The 18,805-nt window shown below is 49.3% G+C and overlaps 1 protein-coding gene across 2 annotated transcripts in view; it reads right to left on the reverse strand.

Moving 5' to 3' along the window:
* Positions 1 to 421: 421 nt before the first annotated feature.
* HSD11B1L (hydroxysteroid 11-beta dehydrogenase 1 like) overlaps positions 422 to 18,805 on the reverse strand; it is a 98,930-nt gene continuing 80,546 nt past the window's right edge. Inside the window, exons 1-6 of one of the 2 annotated variants that reach the window (XM_069217042.1) lie at positions 17,262 to 17,398; positions 13,795 to 13,906; positions 11,267 to 11,358; positions 9,870 to 9,963; positions 7,019 to 7,184; positions 1,428 to 1,764 (exon numbers count right to left, since the gene is read on the reverse strand). In XM_069217042.1, the coding sequence (XP_069073143.1) occupies positions 1,563 to 1,764; positions 7,019 to 7,184; positions 9,870 to 9,963; positions 11,267 to 11,358; positions 13,795 to 13,906; positions 17,262 to 17,282 (687 nt within the window). In that variant the 5' untranslated portion in view covers positions 17,283 to 17,398 and the 3' untranslated portion in view covers positions 1,428 to 1,562. Of the gene's footprint in view, positions 1,765 to 7,018; positions 7,185 to 9,869; positions 9,964 to 11,266; positions 11,359 to 13,794; positions 13,907 to 17,261; positions 17,399 to 18,805 lie in introns of those variants that run through there. The other variant, XM_069217041.1, reaches the window with a different exon arrangement.

Here is an 18,805-nt window from a genome sequence, read left to right on the forward strand (position 1 = left end):
GACGCAAATGCGGCGCTAAAAAGGTATACAGGCCTATATTTATACCTTTTAGCAGCACATTTGCGTCATTTATTGACGCAGAAAACAGCGCAAACTTACAAAATACAACTGTATTTTGTAAGTTTGCGCCGATTTTGCATCAAAAAATGACACAAATGCGGCACTAAAAAGGTATAAATATGACCCTTAGTTTCAGAGTTTTGCCAGCCCTGTTTCGGCTGTGGTTGGGTCTCTTCTGCACTGACACACAAGCTACGAGGGGGAATCCAGTACTGCCCAGAGGAGTCCTCAGTAAGCAAGAATGTGCAAGCAGTCACATGCGCTACTCTTTCTCATGAAGGTTTGTTGTGAATGTCCTACAAGGAATAGGAAACGAATGCAAGAAATGAGAAAACACTGCCCCCTCGTGGAAGCTTCCAAAGCAGTTCACATTCGCCATTTATTGTAGGGCATTGGGTACAAATAATGTGCTGGAGATATTGTTAAGTCAAGTATTTGCTGTATAAAAACAGAATATAAGGTTAAAAAGGCATAAACATTTAGTATATTCTGATTACAGACAAAAGCGAAACTAGCTTTCACGACATCATTACATGTTTTTAAACAGCAGGTAAGGAGGTTTGACTGACAGCTCGCTCCACATTCTTTCAGTGTCTGCAACAGTGCTTAATTTGAGGCGGTCGTTGCTGGTGTAACTTAAAGATAAGCAGAAAATCAGTGGTTTTATTAATTCAATATACATTAAAAACAAATAGTTCCTGCTGCCCAAGCCAGTCTATTAGCTTTAGGGGCCACAAAAATAGACTGAATTGTGCGCCTGGTAGGGGAGTGATGGTTAGTTCTTAACTAGGCGCTGTAATGGCAGCGCTGGCAGTGGCAATGGCTGGTGCCAGCTGCGGTGGGCTCCCGAGGAAGGCCCCGGCATTTATGCTTTACAAGTTAAGCACTGCTGCATCAGATCAGCCGCCTGCTCCCGTCAGTTCCAGTCTCTGCCGTCCAATCTATGTATGATGAACAGAAATACCACACCCAACCCCTCCCCAGAGTAACAATATTCATGATTCCCATGAGTACGTCACACCAGTACCCTGAACCCACACCACCAGGTGTCACATCAGATGGAGAGGGGGCTTTGAAACAGCGGAGGAAAGGCCGCCGACTGATTATATCCTGAAAATCAGACAGATTTCAATTTCACCTGGGTGGACATCATTCTTCTGAGAACTGGTTTGGGGGGTTCTGGGGGGTCTCGCCTACTCCAGTATGCTCTTTAAGGAGGCGGCCATAGTGTGGGATGGCACTTAAATGAAGTGAGATGTGTAAGGCGCTTAACCTGCGGGTATCAAGGCACACAGTTAGGTGTGGGGAGCGATCTCGGGGGGGATCCGAGCTCCACTGGGGATAAGGCCGCAGAGAGAGGGGTCGCCCTCGGAGAGTTTCTAGGTGAGAGCTTCATGCAGGGGGATGTCCCATCAGGCCAGACCTCTGGAGGAGAGCGATGGAACCGCGGACCCTTGGACGGAGAGCAGCCCCCCGCAAACAAGAGCCCCTCTCCTCTCTCTTCAGGGGTGCGCGCCTCCGGTGCTTGTGGTATTGTAGAAGCCTCGTATGATCCAGTCCCGAAACTCGGGGTACCAGTCCCGCGCGTGGCTTATGAATATCGCCTGCCAGGGATAGTGAATCTCCCGATCTCTGCTGGTGCCACCTTTGACGATGGCGAGGGCGGCCTCGGAGGCTGGGTAGGGGGTCATCAGTACCTTCCCCCTGAAAGAAGAGAACGAAAACAAGCGATTACCCAACGTGTCAAGCTCGAAGATGCTTCACCCGCAGGACGAGGCCTAGCCGCCTTCAGCGCAGGACGGACAGGGGTCTGGTGTGGAATCGCAGACAAGGGCCCACTTTACATCTCGTCACATGACCTGTGGTTCCGCCAGGGGTCAGAGCAGATGCCTCCATCCTGCTGCTGGTGGGACCATCCACTCAACTTACTAATCACCTCCAAACCGGTGGTCCTCGATAAAGCATCGCCAAGACCCGCACCGCTTAGCGCAGGGCTCCGGCAACGCGACGGAGCCCTGCACCAAACACTTCCCTTTTTTATTTTCAAAAAGAAAATCATGAAATGGGATTTTCTTTTTTAAAATAAAAAAAATGCCTCGCTCGCCATCGGAGTCATAGCTCATGGGTAGAGGGCAATATACATTTTTTTAGTGCCCCTTACCACCAGGGTTTGTCTGGTGGTGACAGTCAGTAACAAAAAGCTATATGCCCACCCATCCTACTTGGGTGGACAGACATATAGCCATTCCTTTAACTATCCTTACTCTGTCGGGCCCTCAGAGAGGTTTCACTGACAGAGTAGTCACGCTGTAGCTACACCTATGGTCTGACCACATCGCGCAGGCGTACCATTAATTGTGGCAGTTAACACACTCCATCATCATTGAAAAGGACTATGCGTAACGCCAAGATAAAAGCTCCTATGGCATAGAGATGGCCAGCTTCCAGCTGGCGGGAGAGGACCAGGCCTGACATGCCACGCAGAACGGATCAGGTGACCCCCTCATCAGAAAGCACCACATTCCAACTGCAAAGCCGAGGACCTGCAAAGAGAACATGGTACCACCTACCAGCAAAGATATGTCCTACCACCTCCTTGTAATAGGTTACTGCAGTGGTTCCCAAACTTTTTCAATCCCCGGCTCCTTTGACCTATTGGCCCTGTTGGCCACGGCTCCCCATTATGTTACTTTTTTTTGGCGGGTGGGGGAACATAATCCCAGCCTGTACCTGTACCTACACTATTTACAGTTTGTCTTCTTTATTCTCTCGTTCAGGTTCCTGAAAACCATTTATTGGAAACTATTTTTGTTCTTTTGTCATAGGGATATTATTAATGGTACTTTGGCGCCCTCCGCTGGTCACAATAATTAATGCAGGGGGTTTTGTTTCCAATACCACGATGAAAAGCTACCGATTCAAAGCACCTCCGAGTGGTTTCTGTGGACTGTGTGCGGCGCCCCTGGCTAGTTTTGACAGCGCACCAGGGAGCCGTGGCGCACAGTTTGGGAACCACTGGGTTACTGGCCTCCTCCACCTGCCCAGAGAGGCCTGACACACCTGAGAGGAAGAGAGGGCCAGACACACCTGAGAGGGCCAGACACACCTGAGAGGAAGAGCGGGCCAGACACACCTGAGAGGAAGAGCGGGCCAGACACACCTGAGAGGAAGAGAGGGCCAGACACTAGAGGGCCAGACACACCTGAGAGGAAGAGAGCCCTGACACACCTGAGAGGAAGAGAGGGACAGACACACCTGAGAGGAAGAGCGGGCCAGACACACCTGAGAGGAAGAGAGGGAAGAGAGGGCCAGACACACCTGAGAGGATGAGGGGGCCAGACACACCTGAGAGGAAGAGAGGGCCAGACACACCTGAGAGGAAGAGAGGGCCTGACACAACTGAGAGGAAGAGAGGGCCAGACACAGCTGAGAGGAAGAGAGGGCCAGACACACCTGAGAGGAAGAGAGGGCCTGACACAGCTGAGAAGAAGAAAGGGCCAGGTCCCGCCTGCCGGAGGGTGGTCATGGTGCCATTTACCAGCAAAGATATGTCCTGCCACCTCCTTCTAATAGGTTACTGGCCTCCTCCACCTGCCCAGAGAGCCCTGACACACCTGAGAGGAAGAGAGGGCCTGACACACCTGAGAGGAAGAGAGGGCCAGACACACCTGAGAGGGCCAGACACACCTGAGAGGAAGAGAGGGCCAGACACTAGAGGGCCAGACACACCTGAGAGGAAGAGAGCCCTGACACAGCTGAGAAGAAGAGAGGGCCAGACACACCTGAGAGGAAGAGAGGGCCAGACACAGCTGAGAGAAAGAGAGGGCCAGACTCACCTGAGAGGAAGAGAGGGCCAGACACAGCTGAGAGAGGGCCAGACTCACCTGAGAGGAAGAGAGGGCCAGACACAGCTGAGAGGAAGAGAGGGCCTGACACAACTGAGAGGAAGAGCGGGCCAGACACAGCTGAGAGGAAGAGAGGGCCAGACTCACCTGAGAGGAAGAGAGGGCCAGACACAGCTGAGAGGAAGAGAGGTCCAGACACACCTTAGAGGAAGAGAGGGCCTGACACAGCTGAGAAGAAGAGAGGGCCAGGTCCCGCCTGCCGGAGGGTGGTCATGGTGCCACTTACCAGCAAAGATATGTCCTGCCACCTCCTTCTAATAGGTTACTGGCCTCCTCCACCTGCCCAGAGAGCCCTGACACACCTGAGAGGAAGAGAGGGCCAGACACAGCTGAGAGGAAGAGAGGGCCAGACACACCTGAGAGGAAGAGAGGGCCAGACACACCTGAGCGGAAGAGAGGGCCAGACACACCTGAGAGGAAGAGAGGCCAGACACACCTGAAAGGAAGAGGGGGCCAGACACACCTGAGAGGAAGAGAGTTCCAGACACTCCTGAGAGGAAGAGAGGGCCAGACACACCTGAGAGGAAGAGAGGACCAGACACACCTGAGCGGAAGAGAGGGCCAGACACACCTGAGAGGAAGAGAGGCCTGACACACCTGAGCGGAAGAGAGGGCCAGACACAGCTGAGAGGAAGAGAGGGCCAGACACACCTGAGAGGAAGAGAGGCCTGACACACCTGAGCGGAAGAGAGGGCCAGACACAGCTGAGAGGAAGAGAGGGCCAGACACACCTGAGAGGAAGAGAGGGCCAGACACACCTGAGAGGGCCAGACACACCTGAGAGGAAGAGAGGGCCAGACACTAGAGGGCCAGACACACCTGAGAGGAAGAGAGCCCTGACTCACCTGAGAGGAAGAGAGGGACAGACACACCTGAGAGGAAGAGCGGGCCAGACACACCTGAGAGGAAGAGAGGGCCAGACACAGCTGAGAGGAAGAGCGGGCCAGACACACCTGAGAGGAAGAGAGGGCCAGACACACCTGAGAGGAAGAGCGGGCCAGACACACCTGAGAGGAAGAGAGGGCCAGACACACCTGAGAGGAAGAGAGGGCCAGACACAGCTGAGAGGAAGAGAGGGCCAGGTTCCGCCTGCTGGAGGGTGGTCATGGTGCCACCTATTGAGAAGGGTAGGTTACACCAGCCCTTCCCAGTAGTCTACTAGCCTCCTGCACAGAGAGGCCAAGCTCCCTTTACTCAGAGAGAAGCAGTCACACCTGATAGGAGAGTAGCAGTCTCTGGCTGCCGGAGAGAGGTCACAGTGTCACCTACTGAGAGAGGAGGGTAATATCTGACAGTATTAAGAGTTTACTGGGCACCACCTCCCCGGACAGGGCTGGAAACCCTCTGTTGTGGGAAGACCCAATAGCAGCATATTGTAGACTCTAGGACTTGGGGAAAGGACCAGGCTCCATCTTTTTGGCCAGGAAGGAACCTACTTTGACTGCTGGGAAGAAGAGTAGGCTTATCAGGAGAGATCAAGGGGTCACCTGATAGGGTGTCTGCCATGACTGACACCAGGTCAGCTAAGGAGACTCTAAGACTGCAGCTGCTGAAGGGTGTGGTGCAGTCATCAGATTTCACCTGGTGGGTCTGCCGCTTCTGCCTGCATCTGGCTGAGTCCCCATCTAATCAGACCTCGCTTGCTGATGTATCTGCTGGTTTAGAAGTTAGGGCTCTAAGCTTGTTGTCCATATACCCGCCTCCCAGTCCCTGGCCCCCGGGGGTGTTGGATTGTCACTGAGATAAGCTCAGTCCATGGGGAGCAAATGGCCAAGAATCCTCTGGGGTTCTGTGCACAACTGTTCGGCCACACCCTGCGCGCCGTAGGGGAAGGCCTCTGAGGAACACGTGCCCCTTTGCCTAAATTGTATATTGTGAGCTTTACATGGGAGCAGCCTTAGAGCTTGACCTGGGGGAGCTTTTCCGCTCTTTCTAAGGCTGTCAGATTCCGTTCAATGCTCTGTAGATCCCACTATAGACACAAAAGGAAGCAAGACCTAGTAGGAGTTGGTGCAACTATCCCAACTCAATCATATTCATTCTATGCATCACAGAAGGATGAAAGGCTGAGCTCACCCAGCCTGCATTTCAATCTCTGCCCTGCAGGGCACGACCCACTGGCTCAAAGCTGTATCCCCGGGGATGTCCCCTCAGGGCCTGATTCACAAAGGACCTCAGCACTCGTGGCAGAGGCCCCGCACTCGTGGCAGAGGCCCAGCACTGCTGGTGGGGGTCCCGCACTTGTGGCAGAGGCCCCACACTCATGGCGGGGGTCCCGCACTCATGGCAGAGACCCGCACTTGTGGCATAGGCCCCACACTCATGGCAGAGGTCCCGCACTCGTGGCGGCGGTCCCGCACTTGTGGCAGAGGCCCCACCCTCATGGCAGGGGTCCCGCACTCATGGCAGAGGCCCCGCACTCGTGGCAGGGGTCCCGCACTCGTGGCAGGGGTCCCGCACTCGTGGGGTGTACCCCACCCGGCGGCCCTGCACTCGTGGCAGGGGTCCCGCACTCGTGGGGGGGGTATCCCTCTCGTGGCAGAGGCCCAGCACTCATGGTGGGGGTCCCGCACTCGTGGCAGAGGCCCTGCACTCATTGGGGGAGTACCCCACTCGTGGCAGAGGCCCCGCCCTCGTGGCGGTGGTCCCGCACTCGTGGCAGAGGCCCCACACTTGTGGCGGGGGTCCCACACTCGTGGCAGAGGCCCACACTCGTGGCAGGGGTCCCGCACTCCTGGGAGGACCTCCGTAACGAGAAACTGCAGTACAGAGATCCCACCAAGACTGCGGAGGCCCTTTGTGAATCAGGCGCTCAGAGTTTCATATGAGGGGTGCACATGGAGGACTGGGGTTGGGGCAAAACACACACTCTCTCCAGCAGGGACCACCTTACTTCTGTCTCGTATCGCCATCTCTTGAAGAGAAAAATGGGTCACTACACCCGCTGCAACAAGCCTACCCCAGGACCCCCCACAACTGTCTTGACTCTCCCTGCAGTGAAGACCCTGGCCCGGGGCGCACAGAGCTCATCCGAGGGGTACGCGCACACCCACCTTATCCTCGACATCGCATAGTCGGTGTCGATCAGGCCCAGGATGCAGAGGGTGATGGCGATGTCCGTGCCCTGCATGGCCAGCTCCTGCCGCAAGGAACTGAAGAACCCGTCCAGGGCAAATTTGGTAGCCGAGTAGGAAGTGGTGTATGGGGTGGCAACTTTACCTGAAGAAAGAAAGGCATCGTGATGGGGCTGTCAGGCACAAAAATGTTCTGAGCTCGGTTCCCAGCATAAACATAAGTCATCACAACATCACCTTCAAGACAGCATGACTCCAGCGACATGAACTATGTCTCTGAATGCGCCTCTACTGAGCGCCTTCACACAAGCCCTGCTCCACCCCGCAGACATGTGCACAGACCTCTGCTCCACAGGGTGCAAACCCACACAGACCACCTCATGCACACAGCTCACCTCTGCATGAATCCAGCTCACGCACTGTGCGCGCCACCCCATAGATCTATCCAACACACACGGCACACCTCTCCATGGGTCCTATGTCCACGCACGGCACACTTCTCCAATGTACTATGTCCACACTGAGCACATCTCCATAACTCCTATGTCCACACACGGCACACCTCTCAATGGGTCCTATGTCCATACTGAGAACATCTCCATAACTCCTATGTCCACACACGGCCCACCTCTCCATGGGTCCTATGTCCACGCACGGCACACCTCTCCATAGGTCCTATGTCCACACTGAGCACATCTCCATAGGTCTTATGTCCACACTGAGCACATCTCCATAGGTTCTATATCCAAACACGGCCCACCTCTCCATACATCCTATGTCCACACTGAGCACATCTCCATAGGTCCTATGTCCACACACGGCACACCTCTCCATAGGTCCTATGTCCACACTGAGCACACCTCCATAGGTCCCATGTACACACATGGCACACCTCTCCATAGGTCCTATGTCCACACTGAGCACATCTCCATAACTCCTATGTCCACACACAGCACACCTCTCCTTAGGTCCTATGTCCACACACGGCACACCTCTCCATAGGTCCTATGTCCACACTGAGCACATGTCCATAGGTCCTATGTCCACACACGGCACACTTCTCCAATGTTCTATGTCCACACTGAGCACATCTCCATAGGTCCTATGTCCACACTGAGCACATCTCCATAGCTCCTATGTCCACACATGGCACACCACTCCATAGATCTATCCAACACACACGGCCCACCTCTCCATAGGTCCTATGTCCACACACGGCACACTCCTCCATAGGTCCTACGTCCACACGCGGCACACCTCTCCATAGGTCCTATGTCCACACATGGCACACCTCTCCATAGGTCCTTTGTCCACACTGAGCACATCTCCATAGGTCCTATGTCCACACTGAGCACATCTCAATAGGTCCTATGTCCACACACGGCACACCTCTCCATAGGTCCTATGTCCACACTGAGCACATCTCCATAGTTTCCATGTCCACACACGGCACACCTCTCCATAGTTCCTATGTCCACACACGGCACACTTCACCATAGGTCCTATGTCCACACTGAGCACATCTCCATAGGTCCTATGTTCACACACGGCCCACCTCTCCATAGGTCCTATGTCCACGCACGCACACCTCTCCATAGGTCCTATGTCCACACACGGCACACATCTCCATAGGTCCTATGTCCACACACGGCACACTTCTCCAATGTCTTATGTCCGCACACGGCACACCTCTCCATAGGTCCAATGTCCACACTAAGCACATCTCCATAGGTCCTATGTCCACACTGAGCACATCTCCATAGCTCCTATGTCCACACATGGCACACCACTCCATAGATCTATCCAACACACACGGCCCACCTCCCCATAGGTCCTATATCCACACACGGCACACTTCTCCATAGGTCCTATGTCCACACACAGCACACCTCTCCAATGTCGAGTGTCCACACACAGCACACCTCTCCATAGGTCCAATGTCCACACTGAGCACATCTCCATAAGTCTTATGTCCACACTGAGCACATCTCCATAGGTCCTATGTCAACACACGGCCCACCGGCACACCTCTCCATAGATCCTATGTCCACACATAGAACACCTCTCCATAGGTCCTATGTCCACCCACGGCATACTTCTCCATAGGTCCTATGTTTACACTGAGCACATCTCCATAGGTCTTATGTTTACACTGAGCACACCTCCTCCAGATGCTGCCTGGACGTTCTTAATATTATAAAGATTTGTTTAGTGCGCGACGCCCCGTGGGCACCGTAGGATGTGGTAGTAAGCCCCACACTTACTTATTGATTCCACAAGCCAACAGAGCCATGCTTTTCCAGACTCCAACTCACCAGCCACAGCTCCCCTACTTAGCTTCTTGTTCCTTACAGACTCCACCTCCCTACAGGCCCTTCCATCTCACTGGCCCTCACTGTGTACAGCCTGGCCAGCCCGCCAAGAGTGCTGATTTGTAGGTCATAGTAATGGTAGAATGTGCGTTGTACAAATACTAACAGTTTAAAATGGCATGACTTGACAAAATGAAAGATTCACAACTTCTCATTTATGTGGCTGTCCCAACACTTCCAGTTCCCCTGTCCTAATTCAGGGGTTGACTTCTGACAAGCTCTGCACCTCAATGCGGTGTCCAACCCAGAAGGAACTGGGAGGTCACCATCACATCTCACTACCTCAACTTTCCTTGGGATTACAAAGTTGACCCTTTCTAAGTCTGTCAGATACAATCCTCAGAGATGTGATGGTTTATACTGCCCTTCTGCACCACCTCTCGCACCCCCTTTCTGAGTTTCAATCAAATCTTGTTTTTTCTAGCTTATTTTAGAGGATTTTGTGCTGATCCACTCACCGTTTATGGAGGACACCACCACGATGGACCCCTTACTCTCCGCCAGCGCGGACAGCGCAGACGAAGCGAGCTGAACATAGCTGACAAAGTTCACCTGCAAGACAAGTATTGCCTAATTGTCGAAGGTCAAAGAAAGCGGCTAAGTCGCCCACACCAGGAGTTGGTAGGGTTGTAGTACAAGCGATACAAATGCAAACATCCATCATATAGGGGATGAGATGGAACGGATAGGAGATTGTATGGGGAGGACATAGCTTTTCTATATGTGTGTTTTAGACGTTGGAATGCCCAGAGGATCCCTTGAACAGGTACCTTCTGTCCACCTTAAGTAGCATCAGAGCAGCATAAAAGCGACAAAGTGTCCGTGTTTACTCACAGGCAATGCCACACAACTTCTGGAATGCAGTACAAAGCCAAAGTTGTCCGCTGTGCCACCAGATGGAGACTCGCGGAGTGTGGGAAGATAATCTCACACTATCAGCGCAGTCATAAAAAGAGCTCTAAACCCTCTAGGGCCATAAGAAAAATGAATTCTCCCATCTACCTACTCCATGGGCAGCCCCATGGGCCCTAAGCCTCACCCCATACAGACCTCGATGGGTAAAGGACTTCACTTACCACCACAACCCCGATGGAAAACCTCGCCTACAAACACATCCCACAAGCACATTATGAAGTTCTATATTACTTTTTCAAGGTCGACAGTGTCCACATGTGATGATATTGTATGTATGTTTGCTATTCGTAACTCCACCTACACCTAACGTGGGCGGTATATATGAGTAGAATTAAGAAAAGTAATTACATTTACCTCATATAGTAGAAGTAGGTTGATTTAGGCAATACAATATTATTGCCAGGTGATATATCTTGTGCAGTAATGACCAAAAGGTTCAGTCAAGATCACTAGTTCTGGAAGACTTTGTAGAAGTTGGGACTCTGTGACCAAAATGCCTGCTCTCACTCCTAGGATTTTATTGAACAGGACACAGACAACCTCCTACCTGGGTGATGCATTGCTTCTTGCTATGGTATATTTTTCAATGAAACAAGGAAAACAAAGTCTTTGTCAACCAAGGAGAATTTGGGTCGATCTCTGGGATGGAGATGTGGCCTATTTGCCAGAGACTCTGCCTTTGGAACTGGAGAACTAGGTTCAAATCGTAGCCTCGTCTGAACACCCTGTGATTCCTTGCAAATCACGTAATCTCTGTGTGCTTTAAAAAAAGTTAATGTCTGGCTTGCAGGCAATGCCTTGTTCTCCCATAAAGTGCTGTAATGCCCTTGGACCAAGTTCACATGAATAAAACTGCAAAATATAATATAAAAATAACTAAAACAAGGTTATAGAGTCAAAGAGTCTACAACTGGCATAAATAAACAAATTGGCACCTGACCTGCATAAGCCAGCGGGTGTGTTCCACGTCCCCGGACCATGCTTCGTATGGACTTTCACCAATGTGATTCAAAACCAGGTAATCCAGACCACCTAGAGAAACAGGCATAAGTCATATGATTAAAAAGCCTAGAAAGACCCAAATATTAGAAAAGGGACTCATCCATTTTGTTTGAATTAAAAACACTTTTTTACTTTTCCCCAATATTTTACCATAGGAACATCATCACCTGATTATGGAGTCGCCCTACAGTAAAGCATAGGCAAAAGTAGAACAAAATATTTTACTTAAAAAAAATAGAATAAATATTTTACATAAGTGTGAGTTAATTTTATATATTTATTTGAAATGTAGAACACCATTTTAAAAATAAAATGATACATCATTACCTTAATTTTGAATTAAATCTTTAATTTAAATATATTAAATTAATTAAAAATAATTGTCTTAACATTTTAAAAAAATTAAACTCCCACCTACTGTAAAAATTACATTGTTCTATTATGCAGTAATAATTATTAAAAGTGGTGTAAAGAATTAGTTACAAGTAGGGTAACTATATTGTAATTAAATGAATGTTACATTAATGTTTACATTCAAAAGGGTTGTTAAAATATTTTATAATGACTACGATTTATTTGTAGTTTTTTAACATTAAATGATATTTATTTTTACTATTTTAAATAACTAAATTTTACATGATGTCATAAGGATCTCATTTTATTCTCTACCTCCATTATTTTCATTGGAGGAGGGTTGCAGTATCAGCAGTTGGTCATGTGTGGTGCTGAACTTACTCCATCTCCAAGCTTACAACTTACAACTGTTCTGGGTCCCTTTTTGTCTGTGGTAATTTTAGAAGTACAGTTTGTGAATAGCAATGGGGTTACTCTTTTGTGGGTGGGTGCTTGTCACTAAACCTCTTCATACCGCGGGTTAGACACCTTCCATTCAGTAGTAAGTATGCCTCTTTGCCCAGCCACTCCTCCAATGCTTCAACATTTACTACTAAGTAGATAACTTAGGGGGTTATTACAACTTTGGAGGAGGTGTTAATCCATCCCAAAAGTGACGGTAAAGTGACGGATATACCACCAGCCATATTACGAGTCAATTATATCCTATGGAACTCATAATACGGCTGGTGGTATATCCGTCACTTTTGGGACGGATTAACACCTCCTCCCAAGTTGTAATAACCCCCTTAATGTGTGAGGATCTTCCTATAGAAAATAGACGAGCTGGAGATTTACACTCATAGGTTTGTGAATATAATTTTGCAACACTTTAGTAGCACTATTAGGCATACCACAAAATGCTGTTTGTAAATTGGCCCCGAGAGTGTAATTCACAACAAGGTGATCTATGAACTTTTCACATAGTGTAGTATAAAGATTAGAGAGCCACATGATACCATTCACGAGCCAGTAGATCAGTAGAATGTGCAAACAGAACTCGTAAGAATTGCATTTGGTGAGCAGTCCGGCATAAAAAGACTGTAAAGGATTCCCTTGCAGTGATGTTGTGTACCACTCCTCAGACTACAATGAATAACATTCTGCTCAAAATATAGAGATGAACAGCAGTTACAAATTTAGATCCAGCGTGACTCACATATTTAGCTAACAAAATGTCTGCTAAAGTTATTGATGGCCTATTTAATAGGGTTAACAGCACTGTTTGGAAACAAATGGAGCGCATTACAAGGAAAGATGTCTGTGTGCCAGCTGGTGTAGACGTAGGTGGTAAAGAGCAGTCTATTCTACCTAGAAGCAGAGATTCCTTCTGAATTCCTATCAGGGGATATTTCTATTTTTGAAAGCAAGGATTTTGAAGAGTCAAGAATCATGCCTTTGATGTTATTTAATTGAATTGACAGGCAGATTGTCCAGCTTCCTTGGTTGTATGTTGGCAAGAGCATTCCGGGTCATGTACCTGCCAGTGTGCATTTGTATGTGTGAGATAGAGAGAGCTACTGAGAAAGAGAGATTGTGTGTGTGGCTGTGTGCATGTACCCACAATATGGAGATGTCTGCGTGTGCGTGTGTGAATGTGTGTATTTCTGCATGTGTCTGAGTGTGTGTGCTGTGAGCTTTGATGGCATGCCTCCATCTCTGTTCTAGGGTAATGAGCTGCTTTTTTACTTAGAAACATTGCCTAACGTAGGGGCCACCTGCTGCTTTGCAATTGGTTGTCTAATCCAAGTAAGGCTCCCTAATCCAGGTGTGACTCTTTGACCCAGGGACTACTCTCTGGCCCAAAGGAGGATCTCTGATTCAGTTGAGATTTCCTGGTAAGTGGCTCCTCTCTATTCCAGTTACTGCTCTCTAATTCTGCCTTTATGAATGTATATTATTGCAAGGGTGTTCTCTGGACTGTGGGTTTCTCTGTGATCTTGAGGGTTCTTCTTGGTTACTACTCGTGAATATGCTCTTTAATGCAAGTGTGCTGTCTGATTTCAGTCCTTGAACCTGCTTCCTGATACAAAGGTTCCATCTTGTCCAAGGCCTCTTCTTGTTATAATTTACCCAGTTTTTCCAGTGCAAACTTCACCACTCTTTCAGGATCTGAGTGCAACTCCATGTCAGCAGGAACGTAGAAGACTTTTCTGGCTCCCAGCTCTAAACATTTCTTCATGACCTGGAACCACAAACAGAGGACATGGTGAGCCAGGGGCTGACATACCACATTGATCTAGTGCATCGGTAAATGGAATTATGATTATTACAAGGGACTCTGCAGGAGCAGTGTAACACTGGCGAGTCAAGGGTCTCACAAGGGCTCATTTCCCATGAGTGGGCACAACTACCTTGGCCTTCACTTCAGAAGAAGGTCCAGGTACCAAGAGACGACAACCACTCCATTCCTTGCCAAGGGAAAATTACATGTTACCCAGAGGGAAAATCCACTCCAGCCCTCAAATCTAGGAAAAGAAACAGTCACTCACTCTCACTCACTGTAGAAAGGCCTAATACCCAAAGGAGTCTGCCACTTGAGGACAAGGAAGGGCTGTGAAAAGAAAGCCTTGTGTTCAGAGGGGGCAATCACTTCAGCTCTCACTGTTGGGACAGTAATTCTTCTGCATGTCTCTGGAGAGCGCGCTTCCCCTGCCTTATGGTGATCTACAGGCAAGTCGCTTAAAAGTTACTGTACGGTTTCTGGATCCCTACCTCAGTGAACATGACAAACATGTATGTCCACTGAGGATCTCCCTGTTTGCATGGACTGCGACCCTAGAGCTTAGCTCTGAGGTTGAGGGGGGCATGCATAGTGCATGCCTATTTCACAGAGAGTGGCGACTGCCCTCTCTACCAAGGCAGAGGTAGACTGACAGTGGTGGCAGCAGTAAATCTATAGTTGGGTATACCTGTATCCTTGTACCCTTGGTCAGGGGAGCAGGCTACTAGCCACCCTCCTGATCAAGTCTGTGCCGTCTTCCTGTTGCCTTTGTCTACCTGGGGTGTGTGTTTGAGCACCAGTAGGTTCCCTAGGGGAGAATGGTGAGGTGAGCCATTGTGTTTAATGTGAGCTGAGCTGTTCTGCTTCCCATTCCAGCTTCCTGGGCCCCTCCCTATTCCTTGGAGAAGCTTGGTGGGCTGGGGGTAGACACTGGTTCTTATCTGTGTTTAGCTGTCCTAACTCTGCTAGGAGGGATGATGGTCAGTGCGTCCTGGCCGGCCTGATATCAAGAGCCCGTCCTGAAGCACAGTAACCCATCCTGTACATGCCTTTTACACGCAGTGAGCATGACACAGATAGTTCTCATGACTGGAGGGGCACCCAGGATTCAAAAGTAGCAGACCCTCTGATTCGATTAAACTATCAATCAGAAGTGATAAAAAGTCTGGCCTGAGTGGTCAGTGGTGGTTCAAGACTGGTCTTCGGTTCTAACAAGTATCTACAGAAGCCAGCTGTGGGCCTGTGGTGTAAAGGCAGGGAAGCTTGCTCACCGCGTCTGAACTTGAGAGTTTCTCTGTGCTGGATGGATTCTGCTGTGAAGGGATTTGCCAGCTGTGAAAGAGCAAAAAGATCACTCAACAACCTGAATGCAGATGCAGAGGACCAGCTGTTTGTGGGCCTTGTCACATCATCTTGGAAGACAAGGCAATTGCAAGCAGCTGCTCAAGGTAAGGAAGCTTGAAGCACATCAACAGAGGGAGACGGGGAAGCTTAATTCCACCAAGCCTTTGACAGTGAGGTCACTTCTGCCCAGACCCCTCCCCTGTGCTGTTGGAGCCTGGGATACTCACAGTTACAATCTGTAGCTGGGAAAGAATATCTTGTGGTACAGGCCTCCTACGTTTCTCTATGTGACACATGGGGGCACCAGGGTGTACTGGGACTCTGGGCATCAATACCCTCCTGCAGCTAGCCAGTGGCTACTAGTCTAGTGGGACTTCAGTAACATGTGCCAAGACATCAGGCACCTGTGATCAGAGCGGTGTCCTTGCTAAGGACAGGAGAGCAATTCTGTTCTTTGGGTGGTGGATTCTGGGGCTGATCCGGAACGTTTGACTTCACATCACATGCTGGAACTACACCATTGCCATACAAGGACTGGTATCATGGCTCCAGCAAATGAGAGCAACCCTGTGCAACATGGTCTGTAATATGCAATGGTAATGGTGTGCCTACATGCTGTTTGTACAGTGCTGAGTGTCTAGGCACTATAATACTGTTTGGGGTCAGAACTCTGGCCCAGAGGCTTGTAGAGATGTCTGGTTTTCAGTATTTATCCTAGTTTTATGTGTAATATATTTCTCTTATGTGTATTAAAGTATTTTTCTTTTTTAAAAGTAAAGCACTGACTGGACATTGATCTTTTTAGCTGGTAGTACAGTGTACCCTGCTTTCCGAATGTCTAGACCCACCTCACCTCCTTGAGTAAGCCTTGGGCTGCTCTGTCTCACTAACCTGAGAGAGTCAAGGGCTGGAGAGGAGTACCTGGTTATCCAGTTTTGGATCCACTAGTACTGAGGCCGCAGGACACCAGTGGGGGTCACTCTAGTTGATGCGATTGGAGCTGGGTAGCCCGTGAGTGCCCTGGTGCCCAGGAAACTGGGTCTAACACTCACCATCCTAGCTCCATCGCAGGCAGGTCAACAGCACTAACCACTAAAGAGACAGTCCCATCTCAAACACAAGGAAGACATTGGTCAGAACCTGACACATCACAGCTCTGACAGTCTTTGTGTACTGCGAAAGCACACTCCTGCTGTCTCTAACCACAAGGCATATAACAGACCTAAGGCATGCATAAGCCATCAACCCAGGTCTCAGGGCACACCTCTCCAGCAGCTCAGTGTGTGAGACTGACCACAAATTACCCCTTTTCAACTGAAGACCTCACGTCACTAAGTTGTGCCACAGTGACACAGAGACACACCAGAACACAATACTCACAATTCTCCTTCAAAGAAAAGTCCTGCGACCTCTCTGTGATGCAAACCTCAGAGTCAAAATAATGGCAAATTGGGTGCAACATACCTGCCAGCAACACAACACGCATAACGCAACACAAGAGAATACAGAGCAGTGAACCCAAAGTAGACAATCACTCCATCCCTCAAAGTAGTGGAAACAAATTGTCCTGCGATGGGAGAAGCAATCGAACCCTGGCGAGCAGTAGAATGGGACGAGGAGACGACCGCTGCAGCCGTCGCCTGCAGGAGTGCGACATATCACACGGAGGAGGCAACCACCGTGAACAAGGCCTGCAGGACGCACAGACTCCAGTCGTAAGCTGCTTGGATCACTTAGCAGGAGAGGGTTGCATTATGCAGCAGAGGTGACTAAATTATGCAGCAAATAAAGTTACACTGTGCAGCATTATGGGACACAATTACATCACTTCCTTGTCATTTCAACAAACATTGATACAAAAGAGATCCTAGTGCTGTGCAATACACAAAGGTGTCTTAAAAAATAAAAGTATCTGCACTCAACAATTGATACTGAAAGTGTTAATCATCAACATATAAGGATTTCATCTTACATGGAAGCACAGGAACATCATTTTATGGATACAATCCCTTGGGACACCCAGAGGAGCAGAGTTTGTGTAAGACCATGGTCAGCAAAATACAAGGCACACGTGTGCAGATTCCGTGCAGTAAACGGCGTCCCCTTCTATTCTGTGCACCCGGGGTGCATTGTAGAACCGCTCTCCAGTTTGGGTTCATTCTGCGGCTATGAAATGGGCTCCGGTTTAGAACCATATCTCTCTATTACAAAACAGCCGTCCAACTGGTACTGCACTTTATGAAAAGAAATGGGCAAAGAGGGCTGCCTGAAAGCCCCAGATATACATATCATTTTAGTCAAATCAAAAGGTATTGGCTAACACCAGACCTAAAAATGTGTGACTCACAGTGCAAGACAGCCAATAGCTGACGTGGGCGGACAGAGGGTGGAATCAAAATGTGAATGACAAGCCAACAGACCAGTGGTTGAAGAGGGCAGACCCAACGCCTCATATCATATTTACAAACCTTGCAAAGGACCAGTACAAGCCTGCTTGGGAAGAGTTATGCTTAAGAGACCAAGGATGTGCTTATGGCCTCAGTGAACCTGGGTTTCAATCCTGGCTCACGCACCTAGCAATATTGTCTGATCCTGAGCAAGTCCATTCACGTTCTGCCCCTATTTCCCATATCCGACATCATGTGGAATGCTTGGGCGTTTCTTCTCTTGGAAGTGCATTAGTATCATGATGGTACTTCAGTGTGAGACTATGAAGCGTAGAAGAAATGCTTCCTATGGTCCCTACTTTTCTGCAGTGGCCTTTAAACACAAAGCTGGTAGATTCTCTTCCCCTCCAGCTTTTGCTGCATCGCTCATGGCTGTGTGTCCCCTTCAGGAAAAGAGCTGGGCAGCAACGAACAGATTTTCTAACAGTTTACACCGGATTTGCTCCACAAAACTGATGCAAACCTGCGACCTGCGCAAAATGATGTTTTTGTATTTACCTTCCAGCACTAAACTTGTGCACAGAAAAGGAGCTTGAAATACCTACTGTGCAGTAATTTACATCCAGTTGGTGGCACTTAGGCATTCCCATGCAACCACTAATGTTTTTAGACTCAAACCCCATTTACTAACAAAGTGGGCAGGGATTACATCAACCCATAGCTGAAGCAGGGCAACGTCTGAGAAAGATTTTCGTTCTCAAAACTATTCTCGGTTTCCTGTGTGCTGTAAGGTACCGGATGCATACAACGGAAGAGACCCTTAAATGATGTCTAGGACTGGTGTGTACTGGAGAGGGCCCCGCCCTGCAGCAGAGCTGTGCTTGACCTCACACACACGCGTGTGCGCGCGGTGCATCTCTACCCATAGTGCACCAGTGGCAGGGGAATGGACCACATTGTACTACTCTGCTCGCGCCCTTAACGCAACACACCGCAGCAACTTTGGTTACTGCACAAAGTTGTGTCACTACTAGTAAACTTGCCCCAAGTTGTGCTTTCAGAATAGATCATCTTTAGCCAAACATCAAATACATTAGTTTCAGTGAAAATGTTCTTGGATCGCAGCCTG

This window comes from Pleurodeles waltl, chromosome 12, assembly GCF_031143425.1.
Source record: "Pleurodeles waltl isolate 20211129_DDA chromosome 12, aPleWal1.hap1.20221129, whole genome shotgun sequence".
NCBI lineage: Eukaryota > Metazoa > Chordata > Amphibia > Caudata > Salamandridae > Pleurodeles > Pleurodeles waltl.